Below are 18149 nucleotides of genomic sequence, written 5' to 3'. Positions count from 1 at the left end.
AATATCCATATGTATTCCCAGATAAACTGATGTCATTGCCTCTTGAGAGAGAGATCGAGTTTAAGATTGATCTGGACCCTGGAACTAACCCCATCTCAAAAATCGCTTATCGAATGGCGTCCACTGAACTTAAGGAATTGAAATTGCAATTGCAAGACTTGCTAGAACGGGGATTTATACATGAGAGTGAGTTACCTTGGGGCGCTCCAGTGCTTTTTATTAAGAAAAAGGACGAAAGATTGAGATTATGTATTGATTACTGGGGGTTGAATGCAGTGACTGTTAAGAATAAATATCTTTTGCCCCACATTGACGAGTTATTTGACCAATTACAAGAGGCTATGGTATTCTCAAAGTTAGATCTTAAACAAGGATATTATCAATTAAGAATTAAGAGGAAGGATGTGCCAAAAACTGCTTTTAACACTCGATATGGGTATAATGAGTTTGCGGTGATACCATTTGGATTAACTAATATCCCAGCAGCATTCATGGATTTAATGCATCGGGTGTTTAAATCCTATTTGGACCAATTTGTGGTGGTGTTTATTGATGATATTTTGGTGTATTCTAAGACTAAGGAGGAGTATAAGTGGCACTTGAGAATGGTATTGAAAACCTTGAGAGAGCACCAGTTGTTTGTCAAGTTTAGCAAGTGCGAGTTCTGACTAGAGAAAGTGTCATTTCTAGACCATATAATCTCAAAAGACGGATTCACTGCGGATCCGGTTAAAGCAGAAACTGCTGTCAAGTAGAAACGGCCGAAAAATCCTACTGAGATTTGTAGTTTTTTGGGTCTAGCGGGATATTACCATCGGTTTACAAAGGATTTCTCAAGAATTGCTAACCCCTAACAAATTTGACAAAGAAGCAAGGAAAATATATTTGGGATGCTAAGTGTGAGACCAGTTTCCAAGAACTTAAGAAGTGATTGACTATGGCACCAGTGCTAGCTTTGCCAAATGAGAAGGATAGTTATATGGTATATACAGATGTTTCGAGAGAAGGATTAGGGTGTGTCTTAATGCAAAATAGGAATGTAATTGCCTATGCTTCTTGGAAGTTAAAATCTCATGAGCAGAATTATCCAACCCATGATTTAGAATTCGCAGCCGTTGTGTTTGCTTTGAAAAAATGGCGGCATTACTTGTATGTTGTGACTTTTGAGGTGTATACAGACCATAAAAGCCTTAAGTACTTGTTCTCCCCGAAGGAACTAAATCTGAGGCAACGTCGGTGGATGGAGTTCATAGAAGATTATGACTGTATCATTAATTACCATCTGAAAAAATCTAATGTTGTGGCAGATGCTTTAAATCGGAAGTCTCAACTAGCAGGTTTGATGATAAGAGAGTGGAACCTATTAGAAGATGTTAGTGAATGGATCCCTTGTCTTGAACGACAAAAGGTTATGTTTGGCAATATTGTGGTGAAATCAACATTGTTGGACCAAATTAAGGAGGGTCAAAAGAAAGAATCAACCGCACAAAAGTGGATGGAATGGGTGAAAAAGGAAAAATTACCTGACTTCAATTTAGGTCCTGATGGCATTCTAAGGTTTTGAAATCACGTTGTTGTACCAAAGGATGAGGAATTGAAAAATGACATTTTAGAAAAATCTCACCGTTCTAGGTATACTGTACATCTCAGGTAGTGGCAAGATGTATCAGGATCTCAAAGGTCTATACTGGTGGGACAACATGAAATAGGAGATTGCTCAATTTGTTCAAAAGTGTCTTACATGTCAACAAGTGAAGGCCGAGTATCAAAAACCGTTGGGTTTGTTACAGCCTCTGACGATACCTGAGTAGAAGTGGGAACACATAATGATGGGTTTTGTGTCAGGATTACCACGAACTCAAAAGGGTCATGATGCGGTTTGGGTGATAGTGGACCGATTGACTAAAACTGCTTATTTCTTACAAATTAATATGAAATGTTCTTTGGAGAAACTTGCTAAACTTTACATGGATGAGGTTGTAAGATTGCATAGGGTACCAGTGAGCATAGTATCCAATAGAGATCCTAAATTTGTATCTCGATTTTGGCAGAAATTGCAAGAGTCTAGGAATTAAGCTGAACTATAGTACAACCTATCATCCCCAAACAGATAGATAGTCGAAGAGAACCATTCAAACTTTTGAGGATATGTTAAGAGCTTGTATTGTGGATTTTGGAGGAAGTTGGAGTCAGTACATGACATTAGTTGAGTTTGCCTATAACAATAGTTATCACTCTTCTATTCAAATGGCTCCATATGAAGCACTTTGTGGACAAAAATGCTGATCATCGATCCATTGGGATGAAGTAGGAGAGAGAAAAGTTATGGACTCGACAACAATACCATGAGTTAAGAAAGCCTACGAAAAGGTAAAAATGATATGTTAGAGGCTTCAAACGGTCCAAAGTCGACAAAAGAGCTATGTCGACCATTGGAGAAAGAATTTGAAGTTTGAGATAGGAGATAAGGTGTTTCTTAAGATTACCCCACTGAAAGGAAAGATCAAGGCGGGAAAAGGAAAAAAGTTACAACCAAGATACATAGGACCTTTCAGTATACTCCAAAGGATAGGGAATGTGGCTTATCGATTAGAGTTACCAGCCAGTTTATCTCAAATCCATGATATTTTCCATGTCTCTTTGCTTAAGAAATATCATCCGGACCCGACTTATATTTTGCCGCCAGAGGATGTTGAGCTTGACGAGTCTTTGACCTTGAGGAATGACCTATTCGAGTACTAGACCGAAAGGTGAAGGACTTGAGGAATAAGGAAATTCCACTGGTTAAGGTTCTATGGAAACACCATGAGGTGGAGAAAACAACCTGGAGCTAGAGACAAGCATGCAAGAGAAGTACCCTAAGCTATTTGCAAATAAAGATATGAATTTCAAGGTCGAAATTCTTTTAAGGGGGAAAGAGTGTGAAGACTTGAAAGTTCACCTATATTTTCCTTATAATTCCCTTTTATTTTGAATAAGTTAATTTATAATTCCTTTACTACTAATTTACTCCCTTAATAGTTGTAATAAATAATAGAATTGAGAGTTTTACTTTTACGGCTATAATTAGGGTAAGCTAGGGTTTTGGTGCACTTGGGTAGTGTGATCAATTGGTGAGGTGTATTTACTAAATTTGGTGGATAAGAGCGGGTATTAAGTAAGAGGAAGTTTGTGATTAAAAGTGCTAAGAGTAAGTTAGTGAATCATAAGTTAAAACAAAAGTACAAGCGAGTTAAAGAAATAGGCTTGAACCAACTCGCACCGTTTGTTACCGGTTGAGGACACCACTTGACCAGTACTTTCTTACCCTAATCTTCTTATTTTTTTTTTCATTTATCCTTCCCTAATTTATGTCCTAGGGTGGCCGAAATTTTTGACCAAGAGAAGGAAGAGAAAAAAAAAAGAGGAAAAACTTGGCCTTGCCAAGTGTCTGCGATCCAAGGCTTGCTTGACCCAAAGGCTTTCTTTCCTTCTTATCTTTCTTGTAGCCAACTTTTCCTTCATTTCTTTCTCATCTTGACCGAGAGTAAGGAGAGGAAAAGAGAGAAGAAAAACCACCACTTTCATCTTAATTCTTGCCTTGTTTCAGTTAGAATCACAAATCTAAAAGGAACAAAGTTGCACTAAGGAGGCAAGGAAGCTTGTAGTGAAGAGTTTTTGGAGAGGAAAGCCTTGATTTTTCACTTTCTTTAAGGGGTTTGAAGGTACTAAGTGGGAAAAACTTCATTTCTTTTTCTTATCTTGTAATTTATGGTGAACATGACTTGAAATTGGAAGTTTTATGGATGATAACCTAGATTTGATAAAGATTGGTGAAATTTCAACCTAGGGCTTATGTTTTTCAACCTTGTTTTATGTTGTTCATCTATGATATGATGGTATCTATCTTGGTTATGGACTTGTGTGAAGATTTGTACCTTTATTGTGACTTTTTAGCTTCCAAATAAGAATTTTCAGCTTTAGTTCTACAATTTCAGCTTTATTGGAGAATTTTCCAGCTTTGATAGGTGATGATTATATGCTAGAATGAGATTTAATTAGATGGTTTTGTGGCCTAGTATAAGAGCCGCTTTTATCTTATTAATTGTGGAATTGATTTGAGTTGATTTGACATGAAACTTGGCTTGAAAAATAAGAAGAAAGTTACGGAAAATAGGGGAAATGCTGCCCGATTTTCCTCTTGTGGAGTAAGTAAGTGAAAGTGGAATAGGGATGTGACTTGTGATCGATTTGGACTTAGTTTTCTTAGGAATGCTTAAGTTGACCATGTGGGTGACTTATAAGCTAAAATTTTGCTAAAAAGTGTATGTACCTCAAAGACAGAGTAACGGCCACTTTAAACAAGATTTTCTAGTTGCTTGCATCAAGTTGTGAACTTAACAGTTTACTCGCTTCCTTTTCGAAACCAAAAGAGTTAACATGTATTTTCTTAGGATTTATCTGTGAGGACTCGAAATTTTTCTTACTTTTATCTTATTTTACTGGTTCATTTAATTATTTATTCACCCATTTTCTTCGAATAATTTAGTTCAACCATTTTAAATCCATTTACATGGAACAATGTCTCATTTATATTTTTAAAACGTCTTGTTAGTAAATTTAATTTTTCTGCAGCTCGTTTAGTAAGGAATAGCGAATACACGTTTTTCGAGGTAATGTTTAGTCCGAGAGTGCAATGATCTTGGAGAATTAATACTAGACTAGTAAGTATGAGTAATTACAGTGCTAGAGGAATTACTTTAGAGGATTAGTGTACAAGTGTAACAAACAAGAGAGAAAGTGGCAGTACAAAACCCTATCGAGTTACGATTAAGGGTTGACTTTGTGCACCAACTTAAAGTTAGCTTTTTCCTCATTCTTCCCCCACAAGATTCAAACCACCAATACTCCCTCTGTGATGCCCCCACTTCTCCCTAGGGCGAACCGTAGGGTATCCGCGGAATGCCTGCCTGACTCTCGCCGGGACTCACTACAATCTATAATTCAAAACCTCGAAATACTTCAAATATTTTCACTATATAATTTAAGTACTCCAAAATATTTCATACTTACAATTAGTTAGTTTTCAAGGTTAATACAATCCAAAAGAATATGTACTACAACTATCCGTTATAATACAACTTAAGATCTTCAAAAGAAACAATCTAGTACTATTCACGAGCACCCTTGGTTTCGAACCCTGTTAAGAAAAACAAAAACGTGGAATGAACTAAACAGCCCAGTGAGGTTCCAAGACATTCTAGCAGTTCTAATAAATCATGTAAGTTAAGCATGATACATATACGGTTCAAGAGTTCATATTGGCACATTTACAATAAGACAGTTATCATGATACAGAAATAAACACATATTGAAGGATACGGTGTTCCAGTGGAACCATTTTGGTCAACTTCACCTTATAACTTCAGATCCCCTTGGTTTGATTGGCCATCACCTTATCCCTCCAGTGGTAATACACGAGTATACCGAAATGGTGGCCCAGAGTTCCAACCTACTCGATCGAGCCCAGTCCTGGCTCGAGCAGGTTAGTAACCAAGGGCAGGGTCCAGTTCAACTTAGAGCTTACAACATGCACAAGTAATCAAGTAAGCAGGTAATCAAGTAAATCGGTAAACGGTAGATCGGTTGAACAGTAAATCGGTTGAACGGTAGAAATTTGTCATTTTAATAGGTCGAGTGAGATAAAGTACACACTCACCTCAAAACGGTGGGCAATTTCATATGAGCAATCATCAGTAACACTTAACACTTAAACACGTAAGAAATATGCGGTAATTTCATATGAACACGTAATTTATGGTAATCAAGTAATCAAGTAGTCAAGTAATCAAGTAAATTGGTAAACGGTAAGTAATCAAACAGATCGGTAAATGGTAAGTAATCAAATAAATCGGTAAACGATAAGTAGTTCACGGTTAACGGTAGAAATTTATCATTTTTGTAGGTCGAGTGAGATAAAGTACACACTCGCCTTAAAATGGTGGAAAGGTTCATAGGAGCAATTATCAGTAGCACTTAACAGTTAAACATATAATGACCATGGAGTAAACATGTCATAACACTATTCAAGTCACGTACTCCTATATGGAACACTCACCAATTCAAAACAAGTGAGTAAGTGCTCAAACAAGTGTTTAGGCGTCCGCTTCGAGTTCCTCTTGAAGGTCCCCTTGAGCGCCTGAGCAAATAATAATTAACTTCACTCACAATCATGCATTTACCAAGAAAGGATGCACATTCATTTAGACTAAGTCAAAGTCTTAAAAGAGAGCTTTAATTCTCTCAACTCGAGATTCAAGAGTAAAGTTTTAAAGTCCGAAGAGAGACTAGCATCTTCTATGAAATTGAGTTCAAAACGTTCAATCGATATCGAGAAAAGAAGTCAAGTTCCCGAAATTATATTTTCTAAGTAATCGACAAATTTCAGCTTTGCACGACAATCTTTGGAAAATTGAATCTGGAGTTTGGCATGTCAAAAAATGGAAAACTTTACACCGTTGGAATCTTTGTTTGAAGTACTAAAATTTCTTAGAAGACACTTTTCTAAGATTCTAAACGGAAGACACTCAAATTTCAGCTTAAAGGGGCTGACTTGGACTCCCAAGACAGTTTCAGCCTTAGTTTTCGATAAACTTTGGAAATTCGGAAAAATTCACAAAAAGTGAACTAACCTCTGAAACAGAACTAGAATCGGAGTTTTGAACACCAAGATATAGCAGCTCAAAGTTGGTTAAAAACAAGGACCGCTCGGTCCATTTTTCCAGATTTGAAAGGTAACTTTGGGATCTTATTTGTATATCAAAACAGTCTTAGAATGACACCAAAATTGGTGCACTTCAACTTCCGTATGAGGACTACTTCTTTATGAAATTTCATTTGAAAACTTACATGGGAAGGCAGTTAACAAAATGACTGAAGTTCGTAAAATGTTTCAAAGCAAATCTGTCTTCTTGCTTTCTTTTTCTTTTTCGAACATTTTGCCTAATGAAATCAACTCAAATCTGGCTCATTTGTGAAACAAGGTCTAAGAAACATCTAATATACATTTGGTAGGTGATTGACATCAGAATTTTCAAAACAACATGTCCCAAATCAAACTAGACCAGTCGGCTAGCAAGACAGAAGGGTTTTCCAGATTTTCTGCTTTCGTGCAGTTTGAAACTTAGACCATATCTCACTCACTACAATTGAAATTGAGAATGGTTTGTGGCGTTTGAAATTACATTCAACAGGCTACATTTCATCAGAAGCAATCATTTTAAAATTCAGTACATAACTAGCTCAAATTCAAGCAACAAGCCTCAGCTCATCACTGACCCTCGAGCAAAGCAATAAAACATAACAGGTAATTTTGGTGAACTAGTATAGCTCACTCACTTTGAATCAGAGGATTCATTTTATATCGTTAGAAAACTATGGATGTCTAGTTTCAAATGCCGCTAACGGAACTTGATTTCGACATCTGAGCAAAGAGTTATGATCATTCAAAGTTTACTGCCAGAGAGCCCCTGTCATAGATTTTCCAGTTTTGCTCCTACCAAAACTCGATTTTTCCTCAACCAAATCAAGTGATTTTGGGTGAAAACTTTCCACACATCCTATACAACATATCTAAATTAGATTCAAGGTCATTTGATCACTAAAATTTTGAATCAAAGCTTCGGCAAAAACTGGGCAGAATTGGTCATCAACCAACCGAAATTTTCCTCAACTTTCCTTTCAATTTTCCAACTAATCTCACCTTGTTTACCACTTAATTAACACAAACCACACTTATAATCATCATATCAGTCCAATATATCCATTGTGGGATTTCATAGAGCCCACTCCAACATTTAAACTCAAACCACAACAATAACCATGAAGCTACAAGCTTCCTAGCAAATATTAACCCATTAAAGCTAAGTTTAAGTGATCGGATGATTACCTTGTATTTCTTTGAGATAAACCAGAAATTTTGCACTTCTAAAACCTCAAGACAAACCATGAGTTGATGCTTCCTTCCTAGTCCAAGTGAATCTCCAAGTGAAGTGGAAGTTGGTTGCAAGATTTGAGATGAAATGGAGCAAGGATTGAAGCAAAACTGGAGAAGCTTTTCTTCCTCTTCTCCTTGAAGAGTTTCGGCCAGGCTATGAGTGAGGAGAGAGAGAGAAATCTGATGACTAAAGCTTCCCTTGGAAGCTTGGAAACTTGGGGCCAAAGTTTGGGAAAAAGTCAACTTCGTGTCCGCTTTCTCTCGAGTTTGTTGCACTTGTGCACTAAACCTCCAAATGTAATTCCTTTAACACTATAATTATTCACTCTTAGTAGTCTAAAATAAAATTCTAAAGTCCATCAATTAGTCGCGCGCGTGAAAATGCGAACTTCCGACTCATGTGCGATAAAACGCAATTTCAAAGAAATTCTTGTAACGATGATATAACTAACTAATAGTAGGATAAATAATCATGAAAATAACTATTTTAGAAATAAAAACATAAGTCTTCACATGAGTCTAGTATTAATTCCTCAAATCTCCAATTAATTTGTACCAGCGCGTCTTTTGGAAAACTTTCGATGCACGCACGATATAAATTTAATTTTAGCTTACTCACATCTAATCTCTCAATTAACTTTTCTTAATCTACTATTGATCATTCTTAATTCTCCAAAACTAATGTACTCTCGGATCGAACATAGCCTCCAAAAATGTGTACTTATTTCTCGCTAAACGAGCCCTAGAAAAATTAATTTTACTAACGAAATATGTTAAAAATATAATTGAGACGTTATTCCATGTAAATAAGTTTAGAATGATCGAAATAAATTATTCAGAGAAAATGGGTGAGTAAATAATTAATTAAACCAGAAAAATAAAATAAAAATAAGAAAATTCGGGTCCTCACAACCTTCCTTCCTTAAAAAGAATTTCGTCCTCGAAATTCATACCTTCCGTAACCTCAGATAACCTTGAACCTTGTTGTGTGATCACTTCATATGTTCTTGCAGATGCCACTGCTCGGTTTCCTCCTCCATTGACTTGTCAAGGGATAGTTCTATTTCCTTGTTGAGTAGTAGTTTCTCGTGGATACCGCTTTGGACAGTCGTGAACTTTATGGTCGGTGCTCCCACATCCCATACACTTTCGCCCCTTTAGCCAGTAGTTTTCTTCAGTATGATTCGTCCTTCCACATTATCTACAGGTCAGACGAGGCATTGTGAATTGACTTGCTTGCGAGGTTTTCTTTGATTGTATCTGTCCTATTGGAGCTCTTCGTGACATAGTCCCTTCTGGTTCTTTTATCATGAGTGGTGAAGGAAGTGATAGTCTTACTCCATCAACTTCTTTTTTAACTTTGGGTAGTGGTCCAATTTCTCTTAGTCTACTATCGGATGCATCTCTTTTCCTCGCTTGAAAGGCTCTCAGTTGGAATTTTGTGCTTTCCACCCTTTGCGCTTTCTCGAGAGCATCACTAAATGTTTCAATCTGTGCTGCGGCAAGGGCATCTTGGATTTCTAAATTTAATCCTTGGATAAACCGTCTTATTCTCTTCTGTTCCGTAGCCACCAATTCTGGAGCATATGTAGATAATTTCATGAATCGTGTTTCGTACTCAGCCACACTCAAAGTTTCTTGACGAAGCTTTATAAAATCGTCTTCTCTTTTTTCTCGGACTAGTGGAGGAAGAAATTTCTCGTTAAACTCTCGTACAAAGTTTATCTAAGTCCTTAGAGTTTGATCTCTTTCCCACTTGTTTCTTATAACATTCCACCAAGCTCGGGCCGCTCCTTCAAGTTGAAATACAATAAAAGTGACTTGTCTTTCCTCTGTGTAGTCCAAGGCATCGAATATATTCCTTATGTTCTCTAACCAATTCTCAACCACTTCTGGGTCAGGTCCTCCAGAAAATTTGGGCGGGAAGAATTTCTGAAACCGCTCCAAAGCTCGATCCTCCCCTATCTCTTGGTTTTCAGGTTGATTTCCTTGTCCAACCCCCTAACCTTGTTGAGCTACTAAGAGTTCTAGAACATCCATCATGCAAGTTAAAACTAATGCCATTTGGTCATCTCCTTCCCTAGCCCTTGGCTCGGCGTTTTGATCAATATCAGACCCATTATCTACTCTTTGATTTCGGGGTTGTCTAGGTTGACGTCCCTTTCGTTGTCCTCTAGTTTCCATGTTCACAGCTAATCTATATGCATATGCATAAATCTCACACTAAACCATAATTGAACTACACACACATACCAGTAACAACTTTTAAAGAAAAATGAAATCACTTGTACAAATAACATTATCACTATACAAGTAAACACAAACTAAAGCTCATTAAATCATAACACAAGTCATAGTCAAGTAAAGTTCATACCAAGTCAAAGTCAGTAAACAAAAGTAAACAGGTGATTATCAAAAGCACATTCATCTCCAAGGCACAAACTCTTAAGTTCTACTCCCATCGTCCCACTACAAAAGATCACAAGTAGTGTTTCACTAGATTAATTGGAACAAGATGATTCCCATTTCCTAACACGTTCAACTTCAATCCCAACACTAGGATCTTCTGGGCTACGATCTTTTTCACCTCCCGCTCTTAATTATTGTGCCATTTTAGCTAAACGATTATTGGTTTCCTGTAACTATTCACGTGAAATATCGATTCGTTCTTATTCCTCACAAATGGAGATCTCAAGTCCTTAGGATTGCCCTCAACTCTTAAGTACTCGGGTACAAAAATTCAAAACAAGGTAATTCACAACTCAAGCCGGCCGGTCCCAAGAGTAAATCACAACATTTGAGATTCCTACCCAACATACATATCTAATTTTCTACAAATATCAAGATAAAGGGTTTATACCTATCACATTCATGATTCATAGCTTCACTCTAGAAGAGCACTTAAGTCTTTACTCATCCACATTGTAAGAACCATAACACTACTTGGCCCAAGCTCACCCCGCGACGCGGCTCTAATTTTCATCCTTACAAATAGTCACTTAACTTTCAAATCAGTCCCACAGTCCGGCATCCTAAACTTATAAATCTAGGATACACTACAAAGATCTAAAGCCTAAGCTCTAATACCAACAGTGACGCCCCCACTTCTCCCTAAGGCGAACCCTAGGGTATCCGCGGAATGCCTGCCCAACTCTCGCCGGGACTCACTACAATCTATAATTCAAAAGCTCAAAATACTTCAAATATTTTCACTATATAATTTAAGTACTCCAAAATATTTCATACTTACAATTAGTTAGCTTTCAAGATTAATACAATCCAAAAGAATATGTACTACAACCATCCGTTATAATACAACTTAAGGTCTTCAAAAAAAAAACAATCTAGTACTATTCACGAGCACCCTTGGTCTCGAACCCTGTTAAGGAAAACAAAAACGTAGAATGAGCTAAACAGCCCAGTGAGGTTCCAAGACACTCTAGCAGTTCTAATAAATCATATAAGTTAAGCATGATACATATACGGTTCAAGATTTCACATTAGCACATTTACAATAAGACAGTTACCATGATACAGAAATAAACACATATTGAAGGATACGGTGTTCCAGTGGAACCATTTCGGTCAACTCCACCTTATAACTTCAGATCCCCTCGATTTGTCTGGCTATCACCTTATTCCTCCAGTGGTAATACTCGAGTATACCGAAACAGTGGCCCTATGAGATCCCGAAATTTTTCTCATTTTCTAGGCATTTATTTCGTCCTTTTGTGCACATTTTCTATATTTTCTTTATTATATGAATTTTTTGGGGTATTTTATGCGAAAATATGAATTTTAAATCATTTTTCCCAAATAAGTAATTTTCTGTAGTAATGGTGGTGTACAGTGGATGTGGGACCTATTAGTGCGGTAAGTGTCATAAATGTGGATAATTTGGAGAAGTTTTAGATATTGATATTATATTTTATGGTATTATGAGCTAATTAGAGGTTAGCTAGATAATTAAACCTTGGTAAGTGAGAAGGTGAGATAAACACAAGAGATGCCACATGTTGCCCTCCCATTGGAAGTTGGACTTTGACTAGCATTACTTTAACTTTACTAAAAAAAATTTTGACCCAAAATTCCTCCCATTTTCTTTCCCTTTGGCCATGCATCTTGGAGACAAAGAAGAGAGAAAACTTCTTCAATTTTCCTTCCTTTCTTGCTTAATCTTGTAAACCAACCATTAAAATTCTAAATTTCTCCACATAAGTAAGTTGATAAGCTAGTTTGAGGGCTTTGGTGGAGCCATTTGTGAAGAAGAACCACTAACTACCTTGCTTCTTGGAGGTGACAAGGTGAGTTGTCAAAATATCTCCTCTTTGATGATAGTAACGATCAATTATGGGATTCTAGTGGTGAAGCATGTCATCTTGTGGATTATTTCATGAATTATGGTTGAGTTGTGCTATTTTCTTATTTATTGAGGATTTTTCTGTTTTATATAGTATCTTATAGTTAGCCATGGAATGATAGCCTTATATTGAGTAATATAGGACCTCTATATGTCAATGGTGGTTTGTTGCGGAAATTTCAGCTTTTAGCCGAAAATTTCAGTTTTAGGGTTTTATATATTTGGGGCTTTTCTATGGTTTACTCATAAGTTTGTAATTGGTTGAAATTTAAGGGTATTGTGACCCTAGTAAGGTGTATTGACTGGCCTACCGACTATGTTTGCTCTCATGGTCGTTTTGTGTGAACATTGGTGATGAATGATAGGTTGGAAATGTGAAAATTAAAGGGGAAATGCTGTCCAATGTTAAGGAGATTTAGGAATCTTGAGTTGGGAGTGATTTTGGGTAGAATTGAAGAGGTTTTAAGGTTGTTCATACCTAACACCCACTGTTACTCCATTTTACGTTTAGTTATATTATACTAGTAGCTCATTATAGTAGTTTGACTTGTGTTCGAATCTTAATTGTGGTTTTCTTACTTGTTATAGGTCATACCGGTGATCCGGGGCCTACGTCTGAAGCGAACGTGTAAACTTGCTTATTTGATTCGATGAGTGTACCATTATATGGTCTAGTGCTTAAATGACTATTTATACTTGCTATGTGAACTTGAATGGCTTGAATGAGACGAGAGTGTACTTTATCGCTCTCGATCTCTTAACGGTACTACTGTTACTGTTTAACTATGCAATCGTATCTTTGTATGTTTTGATATTGTTTGGGCTATGCCCGCCAACTTAACTGTGATATTTGAGCTCATACACCCTTGGTTGTTATTCGAGTCGAGCCGGCAAGGGCTTGGGTGAATCGATAACGGACCTTGGGTTCACTGTTGGTCGAGTGGAGTGTTAACTCCTCAACATTTTGGTATACTCGAGTATTACCCTCTTTGTTACTGTGAGGTGTTCGGGCCCTGTAAGGAGGTGACCGGTGGAAGGAATGTGGTGTAAAGTGAAAATCTACAGTTTGTTCTTCTCTTCAAAGGTTGACGGAGTGTCAACGGGTTTGAGATCAAGTACGGCAACTGGAAAGTGGCTCTTGAGAGCCAATTGTATCCTTTTATATTGACTTGTTTCCTTATAAGCTTTGGATAACTATGTGAGAGTATGTGTTTACTTGTGTGTCTTGTTGGTACCTCACGAGAGTAAGCTCACCCTCGTTATTTTGTTTTCCTTACAGGGATCATTTTGGAATCGTGTTTTGAGAAAACGAGTTGAGCTAGTTAGGCATTTTATTTTTTGTATAGCTCCTCGATTGTTGGGGAAACCCTAACTGTAACCGATCAAACATTCTCTTTTGAATTGTACTTGTAACACTATACCTTTGAGAAGGTGTTATGTTATGTTATATGATGTATATACTACATGGTACGTTCCCACAATATTGGTGATTATAGGTTCATTGTGTTTCGGTCGGAATTTCGAACAAATGTGGAGTTTGCGCGAAATAGGAAAAATCTTGGCGTGGGCACTGTTCATCAAATCCGGCCAAGAATCCGGCCAAGTTCTGGCCAGATATCTGGCCGGATATGCAGGGGAGGAAGAAAAAAAATTTTGGTTTCGCCTCTGGCCTGAATTCGGCCAGGGCAATCAGGCCAGTTTCAGGCCGGATTAACAGGGGGTTTTGATCCCTCTTATTTTGGCCACTGCCCTCTATCCAGCCTAGAATCCGGCCGGATTGCAGCCAGATAGTGACGTGGCAGTCACTGTTCATCCGCAGCAAATTTTCGTTTCTTCATTTTCTGTGACCGGTTAAGCGTTCAAACACTGTAGTGTCATTCGTGATAACATTTCTTGTGTGTGAATGACTTGATAAGATTCGATGGTTCGTTTCTTAAAAATTCTTGTGCAAGTTAGATAAGTTTTGTATGTTTCGTCTCCGTAGTCCTGGCGAGAGCTGGGCAGGAAGTACTTCGAACCCTTTAGTTCGCCTTAGGGGGAGGTGGGGCCGTCACAGTTGGTATCAGAGCCTAGGTTTGAGTTAATCTGGGCAAACTAGGACCTGATTTTTAGATCCGTAGGGATTTGTGTTCGCATATGAATTAGTGCTATCGTATCATTTAAGTGATCATTTATGGATTTCTTATAGGTTATGGACGGAGCTAGTGGGAGCGGAGGTGAGCCACCGCGAAGGCGTTATCGAGTCATCGACTACCAGGAGCGACCTGGAGGTCCGATCTGGCTGTGGTATACTGCTAGCCATACCCGACGTTGTAGTCGTTGCCAGAGATATTCTTATATAGACCATGTGGTCGTGGCGGTGTTTGAGGAGAGGAGGAGGCTCTGACTGGCGGCCGCCCAGGATCACACTGAGATTCTTAGGCTGAGGGGCATCTTGAGGATGCAAGCAGTTAGGATTGGGGTGCTCCAGGGGGACATAGCCATGGATCAGGAGCGGACGAATGCTTTTCGAGAGCAATTGCACGTAGTGGTGGCTCCGGGTGTTGGGGTACCTGGAGAAGGAGTCACGCCCAGTCTTAGTCATGGGGGTGAATCCGTAGGCTCAGTTGGGAACTAGGTTAGAGTTCCTTGGGTCGTGTTTTGATCCCGGGTGTGGGGTACCTAAGATGATAGTTGCCGTTAATTGTTTGGCCTTTTGACCTAGGGTGTATAGTGAACTTGTGAAAGATCCATTTTGTTCCATGGGATTTTCCCTTGTATATATTTGACTGAACTGCTGTATGACTGTTTGATACTGTTATGTGTTATTTGTATATATGCTCTATGTGTTTAAATCTCTTATGTGGTATTTGTTTTGGTTAATTGTTCATGTTTATATTAAGTGAAGGGGTTATGTGCCCTTTTAACGTTATACTTATATTTTGACCTTAGATTGACTTAGATCGATGGAGGGCACTCGTAGTGGTCGAGGCCGTGGACGTGGTGGTAGGCGACCCATGACTGAAGGGAGTACTAGGGAAACCATGCCCGAACCAAACCCTAAACCCCAAATTGATCCCAACGTTCAGGTAGCCGCTGTTATCCAGCGGATGACTGATCTCCTAGCACATGTTGTGAAACATCAGGGCCACAACCCTAACCCACCTGTCGGGAATCCCGGAAACCCTGGAAATCCTGTAGAGAGCGAGGATCGAGCTCTCGAAAGGTTTCAAAAATTTTCTCCATCAAAATTTCTTGGAGGGCCCGATCTAGACGTGGCCAAACAGTGGTTGGAGAAGATGATAGACATTTTTGCTGTGCTACACTATTCAGAAGAGAGGCAAGTTACTTTTGCTGTCTTTCAACTAGAAGGGGCCGCCCGTTCTTGATGGAATATTATACGAACCAAGTGGGAGAGAGAGCAGATGCCAAGAACATGGGTGAACTTCGTGAGAGAGTTCAATGCTAAGTGCTAAGTACTTCCTGCCTTTCATCCAGGAGAAGAAGGAAGACGAGTTTATTCGACTTCGCCAAGGCACTCAATCAGTGGCCGAATACGAGAGCCAGTTTACCCGCTTGTCGAAATTTGCTCCTGAACTTATTCTAACGGAACAAAGGAGGGTGAGACGTTTCATTCAGGGGCTTAACGTAGAAATCCAAAAGGACTTGGCTGTAGCCCAAATCACTACTTTTAGTGATGCAGTGGAGAAGGCTTTGAGAGCTGAGAACGCAAGGCTCCAAATGAGGAACTTCCAGGTTCGAAAACGTGGGCTCTCGGGAGGTAGTTCTACTCAAGGGGAGAAGAGTACCCCTCCCAAATTTGGAAGGGGAGCCGGAGGGGGACGACTTTTGGTACAGCAAGTGGTATTCCGCCAAGAGGTGGCCAAACTGGACGAGATCAACAGAGGAGTGTTTCCCAGGGGAGCTCAGCTACTATTTCTCGTGGGCCGTGTGGTTTCTATGGGAAGCCAAACCATACGGAGAACAATTGTTGGAGGAAAGAGAGGAAGTGCTTACGCTGTAGGAGCGCGGAACACCAAATCGCCAATTGTCCGGTCCAACCTCGGGAGATGAGAGGGACTACGCAATCATCGAAGGCTACCTCGGAACAGTCGAAAGTGGAAGGAGTGAAACCTAAGGTGCCTGCTCGGGTGTATTCTATCGAGCAACGCCCTGTCCCTGATTCAGTGGAGGTGGTGGAAGGTACGATTCCTGTCTTCCACCGTCTAGCTAGGATTTTGATAGACCCCAGTGCCACCCATTCCTTTGTTAATGCTGATTTCATGTGTGGAATTGATATCACCCCTGTTAGTTTGCCATATGATTTAGAAGTAAGTACTCCTACGGGGGACCAGTGTTTGGTTACTAGCAAAATGTATGTAAATTGTGAAATCTGGGTAGGAGAGAGAAAGTTATTGGGGAATTTGATAAGTTTGGCCATTAAGGGGTACAACGTGATATTGGGCATGGACTGGCTAGTTAGGTATAATGCCCAACTGGACTGTAAGAGGAAAGTAGTGAAATTTCATATTCCAGGGGAGGCGACTTTAAGGTTAGATGTGAGGGGTAGTCTAGCCTCATCTGCAATGATCTCGGGTAATCGGGTTAGGAAATTGCTGAGTAAAGGGGCGCAAGGGTTCCTGGCCTTTCTTATAAACACTCCTAGCGATAAGTTAAAAGTAGAAGATGTTCCAGTAGTGGGTGAATATTCGGATGTGTTTCCCGATGAATTAGTAAACCTATCGCCGGAAAGAGAGATAGAATTTGAGATTAACCTGTTACTGGGGACTTCACCTATCTCTAAAACCCCATACCGAATGGCACCTGCTGAACTCAAGGAGTTGAACTTGCAGTTGCAAGACCTTCTGGAGCGAGGGTTTATTCGTGAGAGTGGGTCTCCTTAGGGGGCACCCGTTCTCTTTGTTAAGAAAAAGGACGGAACCTTGAGGTTATGTATTGATTACCAAGGGTTGAACAACGTGACTATTAAGAATAAGTACCCACTACCCCACATTGATGAGCTGTTTGACCAGTTGCAAGGTGCAGTGTTCTTTTCAAAACTAGACATTCGACAGGGGTACTACCAATTATTGATCCGAAAGGAAGATGTGCCCAAAACTGCCTTCAATTCTTGGTATGGGCATTTCGAATTTGCTGTTATGCCCTTTGGACTGACCAACGCCCCTACCGCTTTCGTGGACCTAATGCATCGGGTCTTCAAACCCTACCTGGATCGATTTGTCGTTGAGTTTATCGATGATATTTTGGTCTACTTGAAAACCCGTGAGGAGAATGTGCAACACCTAAAGTTGGTTTTGCAAACCCTGAGGGATCACCAGTTGTACGCCAAATTTAGTAAGTTTGAGTTTTGGCTGGAGAAAGTTTCTTTTTTGGAACATGTGATTTCAAAAGAGGGAATTGTTGTAGACCCGGCGAAGGTGGAGGCAGTAACTGAGTGGAAAAGACCTGACAATCCCACTGAGATCCGGAGTTTTCTATGGTTGGCAGGTTATTACCGTCGATTTATGAGATCCGGAGTTTTCTAGGGTTGGCAGGTTATTACCGTCGATTTATCAAAGATTTCTTGAAACTTGCCAGTCCTTTAACTAATTTGACAAAGAAGGGTGGTCGGTTTCTGTGGAGTGATAAATGTGAGTATAGTTTCCAAGAGTTGAAGTGAAGGTTGACCATGGCCCCTATTCTGGCCTTGCCTAACAGTAAGGACAGTTTCATTGTTTATACTGATGCCTCGAGGGAAGGTTTGGGGTGTGTATTGATGCAAAACCAGAATGTGATATCCTATGTGTGACAGCCCCACCTCACCCTAAGGCGAAC

At 39.3% G+C, this 18149-nt stretch overlaps 2 protein-coding genes across 2 annotated transcripts; both read left to right on the top strand.

Moving 5' to 3' along the window:
* Positions 1 to 937: 937 nt before the first annotated feature.
* LOC140009901 (uncharacterized) lies at positions 938 to 14952 on the top strand. The gene is made up of 3 exons (XM_072056237.1): positions 938 to 1557; positions 14524 to 14647; positions 14806 to 14952. Exons 1-3 carry the CDS (start codon positions 938 to 940, stop codon positions 14950 to 14952), a joined length of 891 nt encoding a protein of 296 aa, XP_071912338.1.
* Positions 14953 to 16384: 1432 nt separating this feature from the next.
* Positions 16385 to 17218, top strand: LOC140009900 (uncharacterized). The gene is made up of 2 exons (XM_072056236.1): positions 16385 to 16517; positions 16716 to 17218. Exons 1-2 carry the CDS (start codon positions 16385 to 16387, stop codon positions 17216 to 17218), a joined length of 636 nt encoding a protein of 211 aa, XP_071912337.1.
* Positions 17219 to 18149: the final 931 nt, after the last annotated feature.

This window comes from Coffea arabica, chromosome 6e, assembly GCF_036785885.1.
Source record: "Coffea arabica cultivar ET-39 chromosome 6e, Coffea Arabica ET-39 HiFi, whole genome shotgun sequence".
In the NCBI taxonomy this organism is placed as follows: Eukaryota; Viridiplantae; Streptophyta; class Magnoliopsida; order Gentianales; family Rubiaceae; genus Coffea; species Coffea arabica.
The sequence above is the reverse complement of the archived record's forward strand: the minus strand, read 5'-3'. Positions and strand labels throughout refer to the sequence as shown.